General features: G+C 37.8%; 1 protein-coding gene and 1 long non-coding RNA gene across 15 annotated transcripts in view; one reads left to right on the top strand and one right to left on the bottom strand.

Annotated features, from left to right (window-relative positions):
- Mecom (MDS1 and EVI1 complex locus) overlaps positions 1 to 3330 on the top strand; it is a 546152-nt gene extending 542822 nt beyond the window's left edge. For all 14 annotated transcript variants that reach the window (XM_046422896.2, XM_046422890.2, XM_046422893.2 and 11 more), the window contains one exon: positions 1776 to 3330. In XM_046422896.2, coding sequence (XP_046278852.1) covers positions 1776 to 1788 — 13 coding nt within the window. In that variant the 3' untranslated portion in view covers positions 1789 to 3330. The remainder of the gene's footprint in view (positions 1 to 1775) is intronic.
- A 947-nt stretch (positions 3331 to 4277) lies between these two features.
- The window catches only part of LOC124078189 (uncharacterized), a 40242-nt gene continuing 17553 nt past the window's right edge, over positions 4278 to 26966 (bottom strand). Inside the window, exons 3-4 of the long non-coding RNA XR_006846833.1 lie at positions 22580 to 22682; positions 4278 to 4898 (exon numbers count right to left, since the gene is read on the bottom strand). This is a non-coding gene — a long non-coding RNA (uncharacterized LOC124078189). The remainder of the gene's footprint in view (positions 4899 to 22579; positions 22683 to 26966) is intronic.

The following is a 26966-nucleotide window of genomic DNA, read 5'->3' as shown; positions in this document are numbered from 1 at the left end:
TTAGTATCTGAAGGTTCAGATACTTTATTCAAAACATTTATACATTTACACTCTGTGATTTTTATAGTGATTGAATCCAAAATAGTTGACCAATACTACAATAGCTGCATTCTGCATGGAATCTTCTCTGAAAAACCCTATTCTATAGAAATTAATTTTATGGAAATAGGTACTATCTATATAAGTGCACTGAACTAAGCTCTTTATGTAAGTTAGAATTTGTGATTCCTTCTTAACCCTTGGAGGCAAGTACTATTATTGTTATTGCCTTTTTGTATGAGGAAAGTAAAACTTCTGAGGTAAAGTAACTTGCCCAAGTTCACACAGCCGGGCAAGTAGAGGCAAGGTAGAATCCAGATTCAAACTCAGTATTCTAAAATTTTCTCTATACTCCCTTTCATCTTTCCCAAATACTGGAAAAAAACAGCTATCAAAACTATTCCAAAATATTCTTTATTATTTTGATCTCTAAAAGTGGGCGCATAATTTGAGTAATTTAAGTTTGATGCTCACTTACCACATACTTTAAACTCTACAAAGGACAAGGACTCTATATTCTTTCCCTTGATTTCTTAGGGCCTAATACAGTGCCTGGCATTGAATACATACTTAAGCAATATGTGTTAAATGGATACTGTGGTTTTATACAGGTCCAGAAAGCAAATTGCATACATAAAAGTCAAATGTGTACATTCAGAGCAATGACCCAGCAAATCAAAATCAGCCTGTAAGGGCAGATTTCTAACTGAATGGCATGATTACCGAAGAAACCACAGACTGGCCACATGTCTCAGCATGATTCCCAGAGATGAAATTCTGCCTAACAACAGAGGCATTTTGTCTTTGTTTACAGACAGTGGAATGTCTTTGGCAGGACTTTAATGATTCCACTTCAACAGCATTTTGACAAGCAAGTTTAGCAATGGATGAGACCAACAATAGTAAATCAACAGTGAAAAGTTCACTCACAAGTCAAGACCAAACGTTTCATTTGAATATTTCACTTGGCAGTAAATGGGGGATTCTCTGAACAGTTATTTAGAATTTGACATGATAATAGGGAAGAAAGACTACTTCTTTACAGAGCACCTTCATGCACCTTCTGCTTGGCAGGCGCCTGCGCACAAAGCGCTCGGGACGTTGTTAGGTCTCGTGCTTCGTTTTATTTTTCTGGTGGAGCTGATTTGACCCACCCCAACACTCAAGGTCCTTGGGGGTTGGCTGTGACTGTTTCAGGCATGAAGAAAATTGGAGAAAGGACATTGGATTAAAAGTTGGGCAGAAGTCAGTTTTAGTTCTTCTATCTAGTTGAGTGACTTTGGGCAGGTCATTTCCCCTTTGGAAGTCACAGGTACTAGAGTCAGACTGCTCCATCAGACCACAGCTCTGTCAAGGCAGGTCTAGATCTATTAATTAGTGTTTTTAGCTTCAGTCTTAAGTACACAATAATCTCTTTGGTGAGTTGAACATATGTAAGATGGATGACTTTCCTTATGGTTATCCTGAAGGATGAAGTGCTGTTGACCTTTTAGGTAGAATAATTAATTTTTTTTTGGTAAGATGCATCCCATTTGTGACCCCTAGATACTGTAGATCAACAGTGATCCCATGTCATATGTCATTTTAAACAAAAATACATGCCCCCTTTACCAAACACAATCATGAATGATGCTCCTACCCAGGGTCCCCTCCCTTCCCAACATTCACCTACATTCTACAAATCAAAAGTGGTGTTTTTCAAAAGCCATTTACTGGGTCTCTCCTTTTTACTTCAGGCATATGCTATGATGCTGTCATTGTCCGACAAGGAGTCCCTCCATTCTACATCCCACAGTTCTTCCAACGTGTGGCACAGCATGGCAAGGGCTGCTGCGGAATCCAGTGCCATCCAGTCCATCAGCCACGTATGACATCACCAAGGTTGACCAGAGTGGGACCAAGTCCAACAGTAGCATGGCTCTTTCATATAGGACTATGTACAAGACTGCTGAGCAGAATGCCTTATAAACCCGAAGGGTCACTCATTTAAAGTCTGGTGACCTTAAACTGAAATGATAAAAGAAAAAAGAAAGAAAGAAAAAGGAAACTATTTATTCTCAATATTTTGTTTTGCACAGCAAAGGCAGCTGCTGACTTCCGGAGGATCAGTTTGGCTTAAAATGAGTCAAGGAAAACCTTGCTGGGCAGAAGGCACCTTCTAGTTCCCCCTGCCCTAGGGTGTGGATGGGTGAGAGGGGCAGTTGAGCTGGCAGCATTGATACGATGAACACTCCATAGAAACTGAATTCTTGTTTGTACAAGATCACCTGACATGATTGGGAACAGTTGCTTTCAATTACAGATTTTTAAGTTTTTTTTTTTCCTTTGTTAAAGTTTTATGTAATTTAACCCTTTGAAGATGGAAGTAGTTGGATGAAATGCACAGTCAATTATTATAGAAATTGATAACAGGGAGAAATTGTTCCACAATTAACTTTTGCCTTCTTAAGTACATTGTTTAAAACTAGGGGAAAAGGGTATGTGTATATTGTAAACTATGGATGTTCATGCTCAAAGAGGTTAAGTCAGTGACCTAACCCATTCATCACCAATACCGCTGTACCACTAATAAAATGTTTGCCAAATCCTTGTAATAACATCTTAATTTTAGACAATCATGTCACTGTTTTTTAATGTTTAAATTTTTTTGTGTGTGTTGCGTGTATCATGTATTTATTTGTTGGCAAACTCTGTTTGTTGATTAAAATAGCACTGTTTCAGTCAGCCACTATTTTATGACGTCTGAGGCACACCCCTTTCTGAATTTCAAGGACCAAGGTGACTCGACCTGTGTATGGGAGTGCCAAATGGTGTTTGGCTTTTCTTAACATTCCTTTTTTTGTTGTTGTTGTTGTTTGTTTTGTTCTTAATGAACTAAATACGAATAGATGCAACTTAGTTTTTGTAATACTGAAATTGATTCAATTGTATAAACGATTATAATTTCTTTCATGAAAGCATGATTCTTCTGATTAAAAACTGTACCCCCGTATTTTATGCTGGTCGTCTGCAAGCTTGTGCGACGTTATGTTCATGTTAATCCTATTTGTAAAATGAAGTGTTCCTGACATTATGTTAAAAGAGAAAAGTAAATAACAGACTGTATTCAGTTATTTTGCCCTTTATCGAGGAACCAGATTTGTTTTCTTTTTTTGTTTGTAATCTCATTTTGAAATAATCGGCAAGTTGAGGTACTTTCTTCAAATGCTTTGTACAATATAAACTGTTATGCCTTTCAGTGCATTACTATGGGAGGAGCAACTAAAAAAAAATAAAGACTTACAAAAAGGATTATCCTCTCCCACCGTGTGTGGTGTTTTCCTTCTCATGTGATTTTAGTTCTCCTTTGGGGTCAAGTGATTTAAAGATACAGTGTTTGGAACCTTGATGTCCTAACAAAAACCTGGAATCTGAAGCATGTCTGTGTTGTTTTGCGATGACATACTGATAGCTCTTGACCAGCAATGAGTTGTGTTTGCAGTGCTGAACTTTCCACCACTACCCATGTACCCATTCCTGGGTACTAGCATTCCATGTCCACAGCACCCATTTTCTCTAGGGCAGGAAGCAACTTAGTTTTTCTACTGGATTTTTCTGGATTTTACATGCCAAACCGAGCTTTCTTATTTTTGCAGCTAATAATACCAATACTGTTAACCTAATTCAAGAGGAGGGGAAAATACCTTTAACTTTTCTACATTCCTTTTAAGTTTTGGTCCACATGCAATCTATCTTTTTTTTTTATAGCTTGCAATCAGAGTGTAAACATGGTTTTGCATTTTCTTACTTGTGGCAGAAAAAAGAAAGAAAAGAAAATATCACTGCATGCTGCTAAAAATTGTGCAAAATAATCATTTAGTGGTTACTCAATGTTTTCTGTCAAGTTTGATCTACTATAATTTCTCCAAGAATTTTAATTATGTTGAAAATGTAGGGTGTTTTCTGTTTTCACTGGTATAAGCAAGGACATTTTAATTTCCATGAATATACTTTGTTTCTGAGTGTTCACATATGTATACGCAGAGCTGGAGTGTAATGGGCGGAACTTGCAGAGAGAAGTTATCCTGTGGGGGAGCCATTATGAATTTTTTTCTTTGCTCCTTTAATATAATGCCAATTTATTTTAGAATGGTTATTCCAATTTTGGCTGGCTGTAGGGGTTTCGCTTAACAAGTCCTGAAGAACAAATAAAGTTGACATGTGAAAATATATCCAGGGTAATTCCTTCCTTCATTTATTCATTCTTAGTCACAATATAAGAGAATCCCTTGCATGGCTTCTGAGTGTTGTATAGGAATTAAAAACATGGGATAGATGTATTGATTTTTTTTATTAGAAAGTATAGATAGGAAGAAGTATTCAGAAAATATACTTAAAGCTATAAGTCCATAAATGAAGGAGAATAGGAATCTAGTATTTAGGACATAAGAATAACACATTGGAGAAAGTAGAGATGGGGAAGGTCTACACATTTTTTTTTGGTATTAAAAATATACCTATAAATTTCAAAGCAATTCAAATACTCCCAGCGCTTCTTACTTCTCATTAGACTTTGATCATGTCATTTCGGTTGTTCCCTAATGCTTATTCCTCCAAATTCCAAAAAGGCTTTCAAGCCTTACATTTCTGCTTTTTTCTTTCTTTTTTTCCATTTATTTTGCCAACAGTTCACCACATGGCCCTGGGGGGAGGCAGTGAGTTGCATCGCAGACAATCTGAGACTTGGAAACGGAAGGCCTGGGTTTGAGTTCTGGCTCTACTGTTTACTGGCTTCAAAGTCTTGGGAAAGTCACATAGCTTCCAAAATCTCATCTGTGAAACCAGGATAATCAGCCCATTTCTGCTACTGCACAGTGTTTCTGTGAATGTCAAAATTCAAAATAAGGTTTTGAAAATATTAGGTCAAGGTTCTGCAAATGCAAGGCATTTTATAATTTTCATGGGAAGAATTAAAGGAATAGAGATATGTGTATGTATAATGTATACAAACACTATGCTAAGAGGAATGTTTTATAATATGAGGAATCTAGATCATGCAAAGGTAGATATGGAAGTTTCTTTAGAAGAATTTTTTTTTTTCTGGTGCTGGGGATTGAACTAAGGGCCTTATTCATATTAAGTACACTCTCTATTATCAAGCCACATTCCCAGTTCCAAAGAAAGGTTAGCCCTTTGAAAACATGAAATATTCAATACAATTGTTATTCTTCAGTGGATAAATAAAAATGGTATTTATTTATGATGTGCAATATATTTTTATATATGTTGTGGAATGACTAAATCAAATGAATTAATACATGCATTATATCACATAATTTTTGTGGTAAGAAGCCTACTCTCAGCAAAATTTTCAAGTATACACATTGTATTGATAGTAACTATAGTCACTATTATGTATTTAAATCTCTTGGAAATTTTTCCCATTATAATTCTAGAGAGCTCTCAAAAACCTTCAAGAATAGTCCAGAAAACACATTTGAAGAGTAAACACATTTATAATTTTATTTTCAGATAATGAATGTCTACCAATCTTATTCTGTACAGAATAAATAAAATAATAAATAAATAAAGTGAGTTATTCATTGTTATGGTTTAGATGTGGTGTCTCCCTCAAAAGCTCATGTATAAGGCAACACAAGAGGTTTGCAGAAGAAATGATTGGTTTCTAGCCTTAATATAATTAGTGGATTAATCCCTGATAGGATTAACTGAATAGTGACTGGAGGCAGGTGGGGTGTGGTTGGAGGAAGTGATTCACTGGGGGCATGGCTATGGGGTATATATTTTGCATCTGGAGAATAGAGTCTCTGTTTTCTGATCACCATGTGAGCTGCTTCCCTCTGCCATACTTTTCCGCCATGATGTTCTGCCTCACCCCGAGGCCAGAGGCATGAAGCCGGCCTTCTATGGACTAAGACTTCTGAACCTATGAGCCCTCAAATAAATTTTTCTCCTTTATAATTGCTCCGGTGGATTCCTTTAATAACAGCAGAAAAAAAAAAGCGCTACATAAAACATTCATTAAACTGCTTGTTATGTCTATCATGCTGGGAACATGTATATCTATTATTCAATTAATCTTCACAATAGGACTACAGGCAAACAGTTTTATTCCTGTTTACAGAGGAGGACACTGGAGGTCAGAGAGTTTAAGAAATTTGCTCAAAGTAACCCAGCTGGGAATCGGTTGGCAGAGAATTTGGGGAGGGAGGTACACTCAGTGTTTCAGACCTCCTGGTTCAGGTACAGTAGAACAAAAGCCAAAAAAGAATGTTCCAAAACAGGAAATGTACCCCGTGGAGATCCAGCCTGTTAGAGAGGTAAACATGCCCCTAGACATTTAGGCGACTAAGTTTTGGCTGTGAAGAGCTTGCAAGGTGGGTGCCAAGGTGGTTCCCAGGGTTTTAAAATTCAGGTTATCTCAAGTCAGAACCAACAACACCAGTGCTTTTGAAAGATCCTAATTAATTCCTTAATAAGGGCCTTAGTCATCTTATTTGCAAATTCCTTGCAGGTGGCTTGAATTTCTTTCTTATCCTTTATGAAAAAGAAAGATTTACCCCAAACTTATGTTTTTTAATTCAATAATATGGCATAATTTAAGCCCTTTCTGAAATGGTTAACAGACTCATCATGAGAGAAAGTAAATGCAAAATCAAGTGCAGTTTGGAAGTGTACTTATCAGGTTCAAAGGAATTGCTAATGGGAGAAAGGGAGGGGGAGGGAGAAGAGTGCAAGAAGAAATTTAGCTAACTGATTGGGCCCAGAGCCTTAAGGAGAGTTAAAGGAGCTGGCCAACTCTTTCCCAAGAGATGGGTTAGTATTTAACTGTTTATCATTTTTTTGTAACTATTTGTGAATAGGAGAGACTGTCTTTGGCACTATATATATTTTAAAAAATAAAAGAACTTCTCAGATCCATTAGTTGGTAGGATGGCTACTATTCAAAAAAGAAAATAACTATTGTTGGCACGAGCATGGAGAAATCAGAGCTCTGTGCTGTTGCTGGGAATGTAAAACAGTGCAGCCACTATGAAAAAGTGTGTGGAGGCACCTTAAAAAATCAGGATTCTAACTCTGGGTATATACCCAAAGGAATTAAAATCAGGGTCTGTAAGAGAGATTTATACATCCACGTTTATGGCAGCATTTTTTTCATAGTAGCCAAAAGATGGAAGTGATCCAGTGGCCATGGATAAATGAACAGAGAAATAAAATATAGTATATACATACAATGGGATATTATTCTGTATGAATGGATAAAGAAAATGTGATATGTATATACAATGGAGTATTACTTAGTCAGAAAGAAGAATGACTTCATGGCATTTGCAGGTTGATGGCTAGATCTGGAGATTATCATGTTAAGTGAAATAAGTCAGTCCCCAAAAGTCAAAGGTTGAATGATTTCTCTGATATGTGGAAGTTAATCCAAAATAAAGAGGAGGGATGAAAATTAAAAAGAATAGAAGAATGATCAGTGGAGTAGATAAAAGGGAATGAAGGGAGGGGAGGAAAGATGGGATAGGGAATGGAATGACATACCATTCCTGTGTACATATATGAATACACCACAGTGAACCTCAACATCATGTATATTCATCCACAAGACATTAATTTTTTAAAGTAAATAGCAAGTAGATCAGTAGAACAGAGGGAAGAGAACAGAGGGGGGTAGGAGGAAGGGAGGGGAAGAGCAAGTGCTGGGGACTAAATTAAAACAAATATTCTGTGCTTTTATAATTATGTCAAAATGAATTCTATTGTCAGGTTTAACTAAAACATACCAATAAATAATAACAGGGGGGAAAGGAAGGAAATTTTGACATGCTGTAATATGGAGAAAACTTGAGAACATTTCATCAAGTGAAAAAGCCAATCACAAAAAGAGAAATAATCCCAAAATGAACCCCAATATTATGTATAACCATAACACACTAATAAAAGTGTAAACAGAGAGAAGTGCTCTGTGATTCCACTTATCGAGGCACCTAGAAAAGTCAGTTCCTAGAGAGAGCAAGTGGAAGGGTGGCTGCCAGGGACTGAGAGGTGAGGAATGAGGAGTTCATAGGTATAGAATTTAGTTTTCTAAGATGAAAAGAGTTTTGGAGGTTGGCTACACAGCAGTATGGACATACCTGTCACTATTGAAGTGTACACTTACAATAGCTGAGATAGTGCATTTTATGTAATGTCCCATTTGACCACTATTAAAAAGGAAAGAAAAATAATCCCTCACTATCTCTGTGGTTCCTCAGACTGAAAGAATCCAATTCTATTCAACTTACTCTGAGAAACAAATTACCAGGTGGAACTGGGTGGGCTCATTACAATTGATGAATAGATACGGAAACTGTGGTATGTATACACAACGGAATATTACAGGGCATTAAAATAGAATAAAATCATGGCATCCAGAGGTAAATGGATGGAGTTGGAGAATATCATGCTAAGCGAAGTAAGCCAATCCCCCAAAACACCAAAGTCCAAATGTTTTCTCTGATAAGTGGATGCTGATCCATAACCGGGAGGGAGAGGCATGGGAAAAATGGAGGAACTTTGATTGGCAAAGAGGAGGGAAGGAAGGGGCAGTACATGGAGGCAGGAAATATGGTGGAATGAGATGGACATCATTACCCTAGGTACATGTATGACTGCACATTTGGTGTGACGCTCCATTGTGTACAACTATAGAAATGGAGAGTCGTGCTGCAATTGTGTACAGTAAATCAAAATGCATTCTGCTGTCATATATACCTAATTAAAATAAATAGATAATAAATAAGTAAATAAAGAAGGATCGCTGGGACACAACCCAGAACCAGTGGGTAAGCAATAGCAAGGACAGGTAGGCAGCTTCTTAGATGGTTATCAAGATGAATCTACCATATCATGTTTAATCTTTTATTGCAACTCTGGGTTCAGATTAAAATTCTAGGGTGAGAGCGTGAAATGGGCCCTACTTGAGACTAGGAAGCAACTGAAGGCCTCACTCACCACAGAGCTGTGGAGGTGTGGCTTCTCTTGTTGCTGCTGCTGCTGCACAGAGGCTGTCCTTACTGCTGTTGCTGAAACCCTGGTGGCCTTCAGGGACCTTTGGCTACTACCACTCCCATGCCTCAACCTCACCTCACTGGGAACAACCAGCCAACCAGCAAGGGAGAAGTGAGATGGAGTGAGGTTTTGGTTCCTGTGGTCCCATCACATCATATCTGGCCCTAAAGCAGGCATGCATTCTGGAGCAAAGGAGAAATGCTCCCCACTGTGTGGAGTCTGGGACATGGGGCTCTTATTTTTTTTTAAAGAGAGAGGGGGGTGGAGAGAGAGAGAGAGAGAGAGAGAGAGAGAGAGAGAGAGAGAGAGAATTTACTTTTCAGTTTTCGGTGGACACAACATCTTTATTTTTATTTTATGTGGTGCTGAGGATCGAACCCAGTGCCCCGCGCATGCCAGGCAAGCGCGCTACCACTTGAGCCACATGCCTGGTTCTTGCTTAACTCTCTAGTGTCTCCTCGCTTGCCTGACTCAGATTTCCTTGGTTGTTATCAATCACGAAGTTCAAGTCTACTTTGGAGGACTTTGCAAGTGATACCCGGTGAACTTGGAGAACTCCCTCTTGTCTTCTTCTCCTAGAACCCCACCACCTCCTAAATGTCCCCATAATCTTAGTTGACTAAATAAACTTATTTTTAGATTTTTAACTGATATGTTACTCTTTCAGAGAAGCTTTCCGTGATCTTTTCACTCTTTCCCACCTGTTAGTGTTGATTAATTAGTCCTATTTTAGTCTCTCATAGAACCAGTACCACACATTCAACACACCTGTTACAATTGTGATGTTGTGTGTGTGTGTGTTATTTAGGATCTGCTTTGTTAAAATCTTGGGCTCCGTGAATGCACGTACGGTATCTACTTTAATCAGAACTATATTCCTAGGGACAAATTGAGAGCTTATTCTGTAAAGTTTATAATCAATGACTAACTAAATATATTGTCTGAAAGGACACATACCAAACTGTCATCCGTGGTTACTTCTAGGAAGTGGGGAGGCAACTTTTTATATTGTATGCTTTTGATTATGTTTTCTATCAGAACAAATTACTCTTATCTTTTAAAAGAACACGTATTTCTTTTTATGAGCATAAGTCATGATAAAGAAACTTTCAGTTTGGGAATTCATCCTAAGAAATTAGCATTACACATTAGGACTTGCATACATCAATGTCTGTTAAAACATTGGTAGTAAGAAATCAATGAAAGAGGCCCATGAATTAAGCCATGCTGTCTGCATGCCCATGTTCAAGAACATGGACAGACAGTGTCCAAACATATCATTAACTGAAGAATCAGGTTACAAATATCTGGAAGATATATATATATATATATATATATACTATAATGTTTTCCTGGTTGGTGGGATCATGGATGGATTTTGTTTGCTCTATTCTTGTTGCTTATCTACATTTTTTTTTTACATTATCTAAAAATAAAAATGTGTTGCTTTTTTTTAAAGAGAGAGAGAATTTTTTCATATTTATTTTTTATATTTTGGTGGACACAACATCTTTTTTTTTAATTTTTATGTGGTGCTGAGGATCGAACCCAACGCCCTGCGCATGCCAGGCGAGCACGCTACTGCTTGAGTCACATCCGCAGCTCAACATGTGTTGCTTTTTAAATGAGAAAGTTATTATGAAAACACACAGAACAGTTCCTTTCAAATTAGATAAACAGTGCAGAGTGTCCTTTGCCCAAAAAGATACCTTGTCCACAAGAGTGAAAGGTGACTTCTGATCATCAGTTCTGAGAGCTGGATGAGCCCTACCTGCTCACTATGGATGACAGGGAGATTTAGAATGAGACATGAGGGTTTTGTTCAAGGTCTGAGATCACACAGCTAATTTGTAGTTCAAACCTAAGTTTCTGCTTTCTAAGACACTGCAGTGAGGAGTGAGGGGAAGTCCTGGTGTCCAACAAGGGCACTCAGCCCAAAGGCTTGTATAATGAGCTCAGGAGTTGGAGTACCTTTAAATGTGTCCAAATTGACTATGCCATGGACACTGGACCCTATTTGTTTTATGTGCTATCAACTAAAAGAACACATGCCTTTAAGGCAACAAATTTATTGTTCATATGATAGAAGTAGAGTGCAGTACCCATTTCCCATCTCAATTCATATTGATTTCGTTCCACTTTGGAGTTCTAACTCCTCATCAGAAATGGGCTTCTTTAACCAACTGAATGGTATGAGCTTATAAAAGCATAAGAAAATTGGTAGAAAAAAATATTGTGTAAGGACTGTGACCCGATTTGACATCTCAGAAGGCAAAGCAAACTTTCAGTCCTTTCTCTCCAACATGTCCCTAAAGGATAACAGTCTGGCCTCTTTCAATCATGTCTTATAGGCAGCAGACTCTCTAAATCAGGTTGAATGGAAAGTAAGTAATTGGAGAGCCCCCAACCCCAAAGAAGCCAAGGTAGGAGGCCTGCTGTCTGCAATGAACTTGTTAAAAAATATCTTCTAGTCACCACCACTGAAGCCGTCCTGGTCTGGGATAGTCAGATTCTCTTCACCTAAAATAATAACATTTCACTCTAGGGAGGGTGACATATTACATGCTTTATGTCAGCATTATTGTGATTTAGCAAATTCAATCATTTTCTCTGTGATAACCAGAGAGGGGAATATTTTTTTTAAACAATCAGAGAAGTGTGAAAATGAATGCAAGGGGACATATTTGAGGCAGCATCTGAATGAGCAAGCCTGGGATGTATGAAGCAGCAGATGGTGGCAGAGCCATCTGAGCATTCTGGTTTCTAGTTGGGAGAAGTTGCCTTGAGAGGGAGAGAAGGTGGCAGACTTTTATATTGCTTTGCTTGCTCATTTTACTTTTTACGTTTTGGTGAGGAACTGTTCATTCTTCAAAATTCACTTGAAAGTAAGGACTAAGATCTTCAAGATCTTCCACTTGACAGAAGAAAGAAGACATTATCAGAAGAACAAATTGTAAATATCAGTAAAGGATTTTTTAAAATCATCTGCTGGGATAGTGTCAATTCAAAGTTTTGTTTTATAAACCTCCACGGACCAAAAATCTCTGACGAAAAGAGAATGATTTCAGTTCGGCACAGTGGCTCACACCTGCAGGCCTGGCTACTCAGGAGGCTGAGGCAGATTCCTGCTAGTCAGCTTTTTACCATGGAGACCAAAATACCTGACAAGAACAACTTAGAAGGAAAGTTGATTTTGGGTTCACGGTTTCCGAGGTCTCTGTCCATGGTCTGCAGACTCCATTGCTATGGGCCAGTGGTGAGGCAGAGCATGAAGGCAGAAGAACTTGGCAGAGGGAAACTGCTCCCCTCATGGGATGAGAAAGGAGAGAAGGAGAGGAAGAGGGAGAGAGGGAGAGAGCACAAGCCAGGGAAAAGATATAATCTCCAAGGGCATGTCCCCAGTAGTCTGCTTCCTCCAGCCACACTCCACCTGCTTTCCCAACATGGTAAGTTGTCCCTTTGAATTATTAATCCATCAAATAAATTAATCCATTGATTAGATCACAGCTCCCTGATCATTAACAGAGGATCTTTTGGGTGACACCTCATATCCAAACCATAACAAGGATGATTCTTGAGCTCAGAATTTCAAGGCTAGTCTTGGCCATACAGCAAGACTCCATTTCAATAACAAAACCCTCCAAACCAAACATCAACATCAAAAACCCCAAAAGATGATTTACATTGTTTTAACCTTTGAATTTCTTTATGCAGAAATTAGCATGAACTTTATAGAAAATAATTTCCTTCTTAGTATCACTAATTTAGTGCCGATGTTGTCGCCTTTACTATGCTTTCATGTACTTAAAATCTGTAGTTTCTTGTCTATTTTCTTGCTATAAATATAGTAAATTTTATAGAAGTAACAAAAAAGTGATTGTTGAATCATTTCAGGTTTTCCTAATATGCCATCCAAACATACAAAAAAATTAAAGAATAATTAGTGGAATTTTCTCTCATTAATTTAGCAGAAGTGACTTGGGGCGATTATATAGGCCACAGCAATGTGGGAAGGGAACAAATGTAGAATCAAAAAAATCTGGAATCTTATTGGTTTTTGCCCCAAGCTAGCTATATGACCTCATGCAAGAATAGTGTTTCCCAGATTTTAATTATTTAGCTATTGCTGCAATGTTTGCATCTCTAAACCCCTCAAACCCACCCATATCATAATTTACTTAACATTTCTTTGTCTTCATTCATCGTTTTACATCTTAATAATTGCACTTTAAAAGAATATGCAAATAGAAATCCACCAGCCATAAGTACTATTTCTTCATGGGCATATGCACCATGAGAAACTACGATGCTATTAGATCCTAACTAGACAATGTGATCAGTGCTGTTGCTTTGTGGACATAGTGAAAAGAACACATTTGTGTTAGGGAGATATGTATGACTATCTCTGTCTACAAGACTTCTAAGGAGAAGTCCAGCCTTGCTGGACCAAATAATTTATTTGGCAATGCACAAATTTCTCTATTCTCTTTCCTGAATGTGACAAAAGAAGAAAGCTCTAGGTTTCAGATGATGGAGCTCTAGGAGGGTGCAGCCTCAGCCTTGGTCCCTGAATGACAAGGGCACATACCTGCTTCTATCCTGAACATCCATCCTTATAGGGCATAGACCGGGAATAAGAGATAAACTTCTATTCAGTTCAGTCACTGAGACTGTGGATGTGCTTTATATTTTTTCCCTCAGTGAAACCTAAGTTATCCTGCCTCTGACTGTGGGCTTTTGCTATGTTTGCTTTTTGTTGACAAATCTCATCTCAGTCAGAATGGCAATTATCAAGAATACAAACAACAATGAATGTTGACGAGGATGTGGGGGAAAAGGCTCACTCATACATTGCTGCTGGGAATGCAAATTGGTACAACCATTATAGAAAACAGTATGGAGAGTCCTCAGTAAACTTGGAATGGAACCACCATTTGACCCAGCTATCCCATTCTTTGGTTCATACCCAAAGGACTTAAAATCAGCATATTACAGTGATGCAGCCACATCAATGTTTATAGCAGCGCAATTCACAGTAGCTAAGCTATGGAACCCACCTAGATGGCCTTCAACAGATGAATGGATAAAGAAAATGTGATATATATGTATATATATATATATATATATATATATATATATATATATATATATATATATCTATATATATATATATGAATGATGGAATATTACTCCGCCTTAAAGAAGAATGAAATATGGCATTTGCTGGTAAATGTATAGGGCTGGAGAATATCATGCTAAGTGAAATAAGCCAATCCCCACAAAACCAAAGGTTGAATGTTTTCTCTGATATGAGGATGCTAATTCAAAATAAGGCGCTGGGGTTGGGGGGGCCACGCTACGGAAGAATTAAGGTACTTTGTATTAGACAGAGGGGAGTGAAGGGAAGGTAGGGGATTTGGGGTAGGAAAGTAAACCGTAGAATGAATCAGACATGATTACCCTATATACATATATAACTATACAAGCAGTGGGATTCTATATCATGTACAACCAGAATAATGAGAAATTATATTCCATCTATATATGATGTATCAACGTGTATTCTATTGTCAAGTATAGCTAATTAGAACAAATAATAAGTAAATAAAGAATATTAACACTGCTAAAGAAATATTAACACTGGCGACTTGGTTTTTCAGTATGATAACAAAAAATATTTAAAATGAGAACAATTTACTTTCAGGTACTTCACATGTAGCCCCATTTCCTTATTGAGAACAATTAGTGAATTCTTTGATCCTTGGTTCCCTTACCAAAAAGTGATAGAAAAAAAATTAACTTTATGCTGATAAGAGAAAAATATATGCAGATGCCATTTATTCAGCATATGACGAAAATTTTTAGTAGGTTGTCTTAAAGTGGCATGAAGTTAAGCAACATAGCAAAATCTTGCTTTGGAAGGCAAATGTTTGTTTAACACTATTTTAGCCTCTTGGGGTTCTAAGAAGCAAAGACGATCCTTTGATTGGGTAAGCCTGTCTGTGCTGAAGTGTTCATGTGGAGGCCTGAATGTTGGAAAGGAATCCACTGTGAATGATCTGGCTAGGGTGTGGCAGGCAGAAGGGAGAGTGTTATAGTCCTCAGAGATGAAAGAGTAGAATTCGGGATATCAGATACTCAGAAAAGGAGTTTCAGAAAAGAAATGCCTCATTTGTGCCATATGGTTTGGAGGGAGAGCCAGTAGGACTTATTGATGGGTTGACTTGTAGTATAATCAAATATTACCTAAAGCAATAGTTATCATTTATTGAATCCTTACCATGTTTATAGCACTGAGGATAATGCTTTATTTTATTTTTAACCCTCACAACAATCCTGCCCAGGAGATAGACAATATTATTATTCTCACCTTATGATCTGAGAAATAGAAGCTAAAAAAATTAACAAATTTACCCAAGATTTCACAGCAGGTTAATAAGAAGAGTTGGGAACCCACTCGGCTATATCTTACTCTGAATGCTGGGCACTTAGTTACTTCCCTTCATCCTGATGATGAGGGATATACTTCATTTTTCCCCAGAATTAACTAGCAGCTCTACTTTTCTGTATCAACTGTGTCCTGCTCCTTGTCTTTCAAATATTTAGAATTTGATCATGAAGACAGTCTACGATCTATCCATGTGCTTAGAATTTTGCCTGTGTAAACAAAACAGTTTGCAGAGGAATGCAAGGGTTGAGGACTTCGAGAACAGCCCAGTTATGCGGAGTAGGATGGATGCCACTTAACTTTGACCAATTACTCACATATGTCTCGAACATGAAAACTATTTGTTGGTTTCCTACAATTATTCATGGAACTGTGCAAGGTTCTGGGTCATTTCACAGTAGGTGGTTACTTTCCAAACAAAGTCATTTCTGTATGCACTGAGTTTGAGTGAGTGTGGGGGGTGGGTAGAGAGGGAATGTAGAGGGGCTAGTGAAGTGATAGATGGATTGCAAACTTGTCTGTGACTTCATCAAGCTGGCTTTACAGAGAATCTCAGTAAAAATGCCATAACAAGAGGAAGCATGAAATGACATGCTCATGGCTTGACCTAGACACCTCCAGTAAGGATAATGGTTGTTCTTAATGAATACATGACCATAGACAATTTTTTCTCATTAAGTCCCAGTTTCTTTAACTGTAAAATGGGGATAGTAGTAACTACCACATTTGGGGACGATTACCAACACTGATGCATATAAAGAATGTGGCACCTAGTCTGTGTTCATTAGGTAGTACTAATAAATGATCAGTGTTGTGTTTTCATGGTAATCCAATCTGACTTTAAAAAATTTATTGTTATTCTCATCATCTTTTGGAAAAAGATAATATCTATTAATTTTAAATTTCTGGGTTTAAAGAAAAAAGAGTAATATAAGAGGAAAGATGAAAAAGCATGAGATCTCATTCACAATAACCTCAAAAAAAACCAAACAACCTTGGGAAACAATCTAATAAAAGAGGTGAAAGACCCACAATGAAAGCTATAGAACATTAAAGAAAGAAATGAAGAAGACCTTAGAAGATGGAAAGATCTCCCATGTTCTTGGATAGGCAGAATTAATATTGTCAAAATGGCTATACTACCAAAAACACTATACAGATTTAATGCAATTCCTATTAAAATCCTTGTGACATTCTTCATAGAAATAGAAAAAGCAGTTATGAAATTCATCTGGAAAAATAAAAGGACCAGATTAGCCAAAACAATTCATAGTGAGAAAAATAAAGCAGGAGACATCTCAATACCAGACCTTAAATTATACTACAGAGCTGTAGTAACAAACCAGCATGGTTTGGGCACCAAAATAGGCATGAAGACCACTAGAATAGAAGACACAAAAACAAACCCACATAAATTGTCATCTCATACTAGACAAAGGCATCATAAATATGCACTGGAGAAAACCTAGCCCATTCAACCGATGGTGCTGGGAAAACTAGAAATCCATATGTAGCAGAATGAAATTTGATCTCTCTCACTCTGCATAAAACTCAACTCAAAGTGGGTCAAATACCTAGGTATTAGAACAGAAATGCACCTACTAGAAGAAAATATAACCCCAACAGTCCAACATGTTAGCTTAGAAAACAACTTCCTCAATAAGGGGATGGTGTCAAACTAATATCTTCTTCATAGCAAAGAAAACAATCAAGAACATGAAGAGAAAGCCTACAGAATGGGAAAAACAAAAACAAAAACAAAACATTCCTGCCCATACCTCAGCTCAGACAAGGTGTTATTTTCCAGGCTATACAAAGAACTCAAAAAGCTTAATGGCAACGACAAAAATAAATAAAAAGAAAAAAGAAAGAAAAAAAAACAAGTAACCCAATCAATAAATGGGCAAAGGGACTAAACAGACTTCTCAAAAGAAGAAATATGAATGGCCAACAAATACATGAGAAAGTGTTCAACATCTCTAGCAGTTAGAGAAGTGCAAATTAAAACCACAATGAGATTTTACTGCACTCTAGTCAGAATGGCAACAATCAAGAGTAAAGGGCTGGGGTCATGGCTCAGTGGTGGATTGCTCGCCTAGCACGTGTGAAACCCTGGGTTCCATTCTCAGCACCACATAAATTTAAATAAATAAAATAAAAGGTATTGTGTCCATCTACAACTAAAAAAATATTTTAAAAAAGAGAATTTGAAAAAATAAAGAATACAAGTAACAATAAAGACTGATAAGGCTGTGAGGAAAAGGGTAGACTCATATTGCTGGTAGGACTGCAAATTGGTGTAACCACTCTAGAAAGCAGTATGGAGATTTCTCAAAAAAATAAGAATGAAAACACCATTTGACTGGGTTATACTACTTCTCATTATATAACTAAAGGAGTTAAAATCAGCATATTACAGTGACACAGTCACATCAATATATATTGAAACATAATTCACAACAGCTAAACTATGGAACCAGCCTAGGTATTCTTCAATAGAAATAAAGATAAAGATAATATGATATATATATATATATATATATATATATATATATATATGTGTGTGTGTGTGTGTGTGTGTGTGTGTGTGTGTGTGTGAAGAAATATTACTAAGCCATAAATAAGAATGACTTTATGCCATTTGCCAGTAAGTGGATAGATCTGGAGACTATCATACTAAGGGAAATAAGCCAATCCCCCAAAACCAAAGGTTGAATGTTCTCTCTGATATGGGGATGCTTACACACAACAAGGTATGGGGGAGGGGAAGAATAGATGTTCAGTGGATTAGACAAAGTGTAATGAAGGGAAGAGGGAGGGAGGATAGGAATAGGAAAGACAATGGAATGAAACTGACATAAGTTTCCTATGTACATATATGAACACACCACAATGAATCTCCACATCAGGTACATCCGTAAGAATGGGATCCTAATTAGAATAAGATATCCTCCTTTGGATAAATATGTCAAAATTGACTGTCTGTCATATGTAACTTAAAAGAAGTAATGAAAAACTGTAACTCCAAAAACAATTAATAACTGCAATTAAATGCAACAAAATGGATAAATCTCGCCAACACATTTGAAAGCGCAAGATCTTAGATGCAAAAGAATGCACACTGTGTTTTTCAGTTTATGTATTTGAAAAAGGCAATACTAATGTAAAATAGGAATGAGGATAGTGGTTACTTTGGCATAGGAGGGAAGAGTAATGACATAGATGTCATTAAAAGAAATTGTTAGTGTCGATTATGTTCTATTTCTCAGTCTGGTCATGGTCACACAGATGTGTTGACTTTAGGCCTGGAGACTGGGAAGTACAAGACAGGGGTGAGAGCCTTCTTGCTGCATCATTTCATAGAATAAGGGCAAAGAGAAGGGAAAAGAGAGAAAGGCTACCAGACTAATTCTTTTAATTTTATTATTTGTTAGAGATTGAAACCAGGGGTGCTTTACCACTGTGCTACATGCCTAACCCTTTTAAATTTTTATTTTGAGTCAGTGTCTCACCAAATTGTTGAGGGCCTTGCTAAATTGCTGATGTTGAGGCCTTGCTAAATTGCTGAGGGCCTTGCTAAATTGCGATCCCCCTGCCTCGGCATCCTGTCAATGGTATTACAGGCATGTGCCACCACACCTGGAAAACATGTCCTTTTAGAAGAAACCCAGTCCAAAGTAAAAGAATCTATTACTGAGATAATGGCGTTAATTCATTCATGAAGGCAGAATCTTCATGGCTTAATCATCTCCCATTGGGCCCCATCTCTCAGTACTGTTGTATTGGGAATAAGTTTCCAGTCTATCCTTCTGGGGTGGACACAGTCAAACCATAGCACCCCCTAACCTGATAAAAATACCCCAACAACCATGTGGCAGAATAGACTTGAGTTGCAAACTTATGGATTTCTCAGAGTTCTTCTCTAGTATATGGTAACTGGATAGATTAACTTCAAGCCCCTACAACACCCCTTGGAGCCACCTATGTTTTCTTCCCATTTCTGTAAACTCTCTGCCAAGAGGAGCTCTGCTGACATATGTGTGTGACAAGCTAGGTTACAGGTTCAAGATCCATCCACACCTGTTTCCCTGTTATGGTTTATTTATAGAATGTCTCCCTAAAAATCTCATGTTTTGAAAGCATGATTCCCCAGTGAAGCAAGATTCAGAGGTGGGGCTTTGAGGCAATGATTAAGGCTCTGACCTCACCAGTGGATTAATCCATTTGCTGGATTAATCCATTGATAGGTGAGTGAACTACTGGGTGGTAATCATAGGCAGGCAGGGCATTGCTAGAGGAAGTAGGTCACTGGGGGTATGCCCTTGAGGACTATAACTTGTCCCTGGGTTCTACGCTCTTTCTCTCTCTCTCTCTGCTGTCTGGATGCCATGTGCTGAGAGGCTTTCTTCTGTTATGTCCCTCCACCATGATGTTTCTGCCTTGAAACCCACCGACTGAGGACTAAGACCTCTGAAACTCAGAGTTAAAATAGATTTTCCTCCTCTAAGTTGTTCTTGTCAGGTAATTTGGTCACAACAATGAAAAGCTGACTATTATACTCTGTCAGCCTCCACCCTAGGCTCCTCCTTGATCTTTAGGTTGTGCTCACTGAAGTAGTGTATTTTGACTTCTAGAGAGCGGATTGGAGGAAAAACCCCTAAAAAATTGAGGATGAAATATATCTTTTCATGCTTGAGGGGGTATCTTTTTCACGCCTTTTTTTTTTTTCACAGAGGGGATAGGCTTCCATAGGGAAGAAGGGAAATTATGGATCAATTTGTAAATGGAGCAGGAGTTTAGTATTCTCAGAAGTTTATATTTCACTTCTCTGTAAACTACGAAACTGTCTGGTGAGAGAAAGCAGTTGGGGTTGGGGAATGAGGAGAGTGATTGTGACAAATGCAGGGAATTGCATTTCTTAGGAAAAAAAAAATCTCCTTTTCAGTGGCAGGAGAGGTGCTCAGAGATGAGTGGAAGTCCACTACATGGCCTTTAGGATCAAACTGAGTTTGGAGTAAAAAAAAAAAAAAAGTGGTTGCGACTAATTGTGTGATTGTGGGATTTTTCCTGGCTGTGGAGGAATAGGAGACAAAATGTTCACTACAAGGTAAATGCAGGATCACACTCAAAGGTGGTTTGGTGAACATTTAGTGGGTAATTACATAATTATTTTTGAGATTTTCCTTTCATATCAAGTCAGAGAAAATATAACTGGAAAAGATCTCCTTCCATTCCCTAAGTAAAATTGCTTGTCATAAGGGTCTCCAAGAATGCATGCCTCATTTCCAAAGTCCTGTTAGGGAAGAGATCTCCACTTCCTTTAGGAATTATTTCATAGCCTAACAGTTATTGTAGCCAGGAGACTTATTTTTTCTCCTTTTGATATTTAGTCCAACTTATATTCTTCTTGATTTCAACCTATTATTATTAGTCATTTCCTCATGGTTAGCTTCGGAATCTCTATCCCTTCCTGGTATTTACACCTTCCAAATATTATGTCGACTTATCACCTGGCCTGGCAATAACTGTTTAATAATACACATTTTTGGTTTATGCATAGGATGATGGCTTTACATCCTATAAACACACTCTACATGGATGTCTAGGGACTCAAGAAAATATACTTTTGTGTGAGTGAAAATATGTAGGCCATATATACCTGATATATGTAGTTACAATCTTCATAATCATTCATTTTAGATTTGCCAACTTGCACATGTGGAAATGTTCAATTTGTAATGTGATTATAACACAAAAACAAAGCATGTTTGATACCTGTGGCTTGGTCGTTTCATGGTAAGTGCAGAAATTTCGAAAAACCGTGTTACATTTCATATTCCCAGCCAAGTCAAACTCTGAAAGTAGCTCTATAATTCTTGGGGAATCTCTTTAAGCAGACTTGTGTCAAGGCCAATTAGAATCCAAACAGCCTTTTTCTAATTGGGGTGAGGTATGCAGCTGAATAATTCTGTCATTAAGCAAACCCCTTATAAAGGTTACAACTCCAAGGCAAACCTTAGCCCCAGGCCTGAATAAACATGGGAGGTAGGAGTGCAGCATTCCACGCCTGGCACCTTCGCCCCATGCACCCTGGGGAGGAGGGTGTGGGATTTCTTCCTGTGCTATTGCATACACTTCTCCCTCTATGCCCTGCCATCTCTCATATGTAGCGAAGACATTACAGAATTAAGGGGGCAAATGTAACGTTCCCATTAGCTCTTGCCTTGTCAAGAAGCCATTCTGTATTTCCTTTTTTGGGATAAGAGAATAGTGGAGAATTCTTCAGCACTAGTTCAACTCAATTTCGTGGTAAGTCCATGTCTGCTATGGAATTCATGTCTTATCCCAATTTGAACTCTTCTGTCTTTTTCAGACTTGTTTCTCTCTAACACTCCTCATGACCCCGGACCACTCAGCTACTATCCTCGATGGACTTCTCTTTATGAGCGACCTATCTATCTATCTATCTATCTATCTATCTATCTATCTATCTATCATCTACCTATCATCTATCTATCTATCTATCTATCTATCTATCATGTATCTACCTACCTATCAATCATCTAATCTTTGCTCATGTTTGCTACTGATAGCAATATTTGTTCACTGTGCTTCACAGGCTTGACAAGTTGACTGATCTGGCTCAAATCTTGACTGAATAATAGTTAAGACAGTATGTCATATCAAGTAAAGTATTAAATTTTTCTAAGCTTTGGCTTCCTCAACTTTACAGGTTTTACTTCAATACTGAACTCACAGTTTATCTTGGAGAGGTTTAATTATATTAACACAAGATAAGTACCCACTACTACTAATAATTAATAATAATCATATCTAATTCTATGGTGTAGGTTGGGATCCCAGAGAAAGAAACTTTGAAATGGAGACTTGTGTGCAGGAACTTTGTTGGGGAAAACCATGCGAATGTAAGAGGTATGATAGAGTGATAGCAAATACCTCAATCCATTTGTGAAGAACTCTGGAACCAATAGTCTTTAGAGTTAACCAATAGAATAGAAAGAAATAAAAAATAATTACCAGAATTAACTAGTCATTGTACGAGGATTGGTTCTGGGTAAGGAGGTCTTGGGTAAGGAGACTCTCTTCATCTGAGGGTAGTATCAATAGTTGAAGTTCTGAGCTGTTTAGTGGAGAAGGAAAACATGGATAGTGAAACATGTTTCAATAGTATTCAATAGTATTCAATACAGTTCACTCTTGGTATTGCTTAACTTAAAGGGAGAAAAAAAAAAGCTCCATCATAATTCTGGATAACCTTAAAAGAACATGAGGAGGGGAGCTACAGCAACTACTGCTGTAGCTGATCTTGAGGCTGCAACTGACACTCGTCATCTCCCATCCTCTAGCATCCGTTAATTCCCTTGGTTAACATATGTTCTGAGCTAGGTGACTTACCTTGTGGCTATAACACAGATTTTCATCTTTTAGATATCTGACCTCATGGTTACCATGACTTTCTCAGTTCACGGCTACTTCATTTCTTAATTTACCATCGAAATCAGTGAGGGAGTATCAAGAGACACCCAGATGGATCCCATGAATACCAAATATATTCTTTCCTGTCCTCAATTTATAATAGTATCTCTTCATATTTCTGATGATCAGGGTTAACTATCTCTGCTTTTCTTTTCTTTTCTTCTTTCCCTCTATCTCTTTTCTCTTTCTTTCTCCCTTTCTTTCTTCCTTCCTCTCTTTCTATTGTTCTCTTGATACGAGGAGCCCAAGATGACCAGGTACCACTGAAATTTAGTATTATATAATGCTAGTGAAAGCACTTCCCAGGTATGGGAAGCACAAATTCCCCCAAGTCAGTGGGAGTGATGGTAGTAAGATCACTCCTGTTTCCATTCCTTGGTTCTTGTTCTATGTATTAAAGACAGAGTTCAGTATTATGGTTGTTTATTTTGGTTATATACTGCATCGTGAAGGATAAGGTCCCATCCTCATTATTTATCAGCTCTAAGCTGGCCCCTGACTGCATTCTTCCATATTCTATCAGGACAACTGAGAGGAGCATTATGCAAAAATGTTCAATGGATGCAGTGACATGTGCCCACTGCCATATTTGTTTTCTGTACAGTATCGTTTGGATCAATATGATGTTATATGGGGTCCTTTGTTGGAGATCAGACTCTATACATCCTCAGTTGATGGTGCTGGCAGGGTCTTCTAGGAAAGGCAAGTTCATACTTAAAATTCATGTTGATTTAGCTGAAGATAAATTGTTGCCCTTTCATGGGGCCCATTATTGTCAATTTGCCACCAAAATTGTTCTCCTTGAAATATGATACCACATAAAAAACTCAGATTTGGTCTTTATTCCTGGAGACTTGGATGTTTGATAGTGGCAGCAGCTAGATAGTGTTCCATGAGGGTGAGCAGAGGCTCTTGATCTCATTCAGATCCTCCATTCCTCTCATCAGTCAACTGACTCATTCATTCTTTTTTTTCAGCTTTATTGAGGAATGACTGAAATAAAATTTAATATATTTAATTGTACACTGTGATGATTTGATATATGTCTACATTGTGGAATAATTATCACAATTACATTTATTAACACATTCATCACTTCACATCATAATCTCTTGTGGGTGTGTGGTTTTGAGACCATTTAAGATATACTTTCTCAGAAAATTTCAAATATATGATACACTATTACTAACCATAGTTACCACACATTGCATTTGAACCTCAGAATTTACTTATCTCATAACCAAAAGTTTACACCCTTTGGCCAACATTCCTCCTTTCCCCCATCCCCCGACCTCCAGCCTTAGCAACCATCATGGTATTCTGTATTTCTAAGAGTTTATGAATCATTCTTTTTATTTTGTTGAGAGCCTCTTCTGTAACAAATGCTATCTTTAAGTGACATTATGTGACACAAAGATCTTACCCATGCATTAATCTGTCCAAATTCCTTTGTTCTAAACTTCCTTGTACCATCTAATTATTTTTTTTCCTTCAGGTTCCAGAGTAAACAGCTTTGAGGCCTTATGCGCAATAAACTGGACTTCTTATTTTCTGTACAAAGTATGTAACATGATGCCAAGGATGACTATGTTCACTGCTCAGAGCTTTTTCCTTTAGGAGATCCCATCACTTCTCTTTCTTATTGGCCCAGAATGAGGCTACTGTTTGGTTACAGCTCATTTGTGACCTGCACACCCAGACCAGACCAACTCATCCATGAATGTACCTCAACACTTCCTCCCCTCTGTCTGGTTCCTTCTCCTCGACATGTGACCATAGGTGTGAACTGTGAAAGACAGTCTTGTACAATTGTGCTGAAGGCCACAGGGATCTGAGCCATCAGTGAACATGGACTAAAGGGTAGTTTTCTTAGGGCCTCTGGCCCTACTCACCATAATCCCAGGTATATTGCTTCCATTTTAATATAGATTGCTGCTAGACTCATTCAAATTTATGACTCAGTGACTCTGGAAGAGCCCAGTTTATGATGGGAAGTTTTGGCCATGAGGTCACTTGGTAGTCCATGATCATGCTTTTGGTGTATATGATGTCTAGCAGCAAACCAAGAACTAGTATCCAAAAATTATGTAATTCTCATTTGCAATTCTCTGACTTCGCTCCACAACCTAATGATGTTGTGATATTCCATTGGAACTTTCCATAAAAGCCATATAGCATCTTTGCTTTCCACTGATACCTCCTATATCATAGTGTCTCCTGTCATGTGGCACAGTGAGCATGTAACCTATCCCTAATTGTGTAATATGCTCTCTCCACAACCCAGAGAGACTCACCAGAAACATATTACTTCTTTCTTAGTGATGGGAGTTATTCAGTGCAAGAATTTGTCCTTTATATTGGATGGGATAACTATACTCCAAAGATCTTCAGTGATATGAAATTCTGAATTTTTTATTAGGTTTATTTATACCCACCCCCCACATTTTGAGAATACTTGTGTTTTACTAAGATCTCCAACATCCTTGTCATTTCTTGTTCATTTAGGTTAAATAACAGGCCCTCATCTATATATGGGATTGATATAATTTATGAAGAATATTTATGCAGTGCAGGTCCTTTGTACTATATTATGATAGGGGATGGGAAAGGGAAAATAGACTAGAGGGCAAGATTTTTCCTACTTATTCTTGTCTATCTTAAATAAATGTGAAGCATTCCTGATTTTTCTAATTAGACTATAAAAAATGCATTTACCAGATTAGTGGCTATATATAATCTGTCTGGGACTTCATTAATCTGCTCTAGCAAACATGTCATTTCTGGTTTAGCAACTACAATTGGAGCTGCTATTGAGTTTCTAATAGTCTATTGCCATATTTCAGGGCCTATTCCTCACTCAGTTTCCAGATCAGAGCCTCTATCATTCATTTGGAAAAAGGTAAAAAGCAAACATTTTAATAACTATTAGATATACTCAGAGCTGTCACTCCAACACTTCTGCTCCTGGAAACCATTGTTTCTACCTTACTTCTGTAATTATTCCAGCTTCTATCCCCCACTGCTGTCAGAGAGTTCTGTATAAGTATCTTCTGTTATTAGCCCTGACCTATCTGGGATATTCACCATAGAGGTTCTCAGTGATGCTTCTGTCCTCTGACGTGCAAGCTCCTTACTATCTTGGGAAATTATCTTTTGGCCTTCCTACAAAAAAGTCTAGTGGGCTTTCCAGTCTTATGAAATGTAGGTATTGTACTATGTCCCTTTTTCCTTGGTTTTATAAAGATTCTTTCTTTCTTGTCTTCCAGAGTATCTTTGTAAGTGTATTTCAGTTATAATGGCATTAATTTCCAACAAACATCTAAGAGTATACTAAAAGCACATTGACACTATCTCCTCGGCTCCTTTGCTGGAGCATTAAAATCCTGTATAGTGATAGAGTGCTCCCATATTAATAAATTCTTCTTTATCCAACGTTGTTTCCACCATCCTGTTATTGTTGGTGCATGTTGATTAGACCCTGTTGTGATTTTGAAACATAGACTTGTTCTTTCCTTAGCGGGCCCTGGCCCTTTCCTTACTGGGTTTGTGTGGAGACTCCATTCCAGCTATTATATTAGAAGACCAATTGGGAAGTTAGATCCGGGAAGGGGGATGTTGCTCTATAAAGTAGGGACTTTGCATCATTTTCAGACAAAGGATAAGTATTGGCTTTGAACAGGGAGGGTGGGTCACTTATGCAGATTCAAAGATTTCATGAGAATGTAGGGATTCAAGATGTTTTAAGGGAATTACCCTGATATCCGCAACCTGTCTTGGTGTCTTACTGCTTCACACCTAGGGCTCTGACCCTGGTATTATAGAACTGCCATGTTTGAAAATTGAATTTCTTTTGGGGCTTTGTTACTCATTAAGTTCTTGATCTGGTCCACAGCTTTTTCTGCTCTAAAGCTGCAGGGGCTAAGAGGCT

Source organism: Marmota monax, unplaced genomic scaffold (genome assembly GCF_021218885.2).
Source record: "Marmota monax isolate L192 unplaced genomic scaffold, Marmota_monax_Labrador192_F-V1.1 WCK01_AAM20220418_F8-fsc00110, whole genome shotgun sequence".
Classification (NCBI taxonomy): domain Eukaryota; kingdom Metazoa; phylum Chordata; class Mammalia; order Rodentia; family Sciuridae; genus Marmota; species Marmota monax.
The sequence above is the reverse complement of the archived record's forward strand: the minus strand, read 5'-3'. Positions and strand labels throughout refer to the sequence as shown.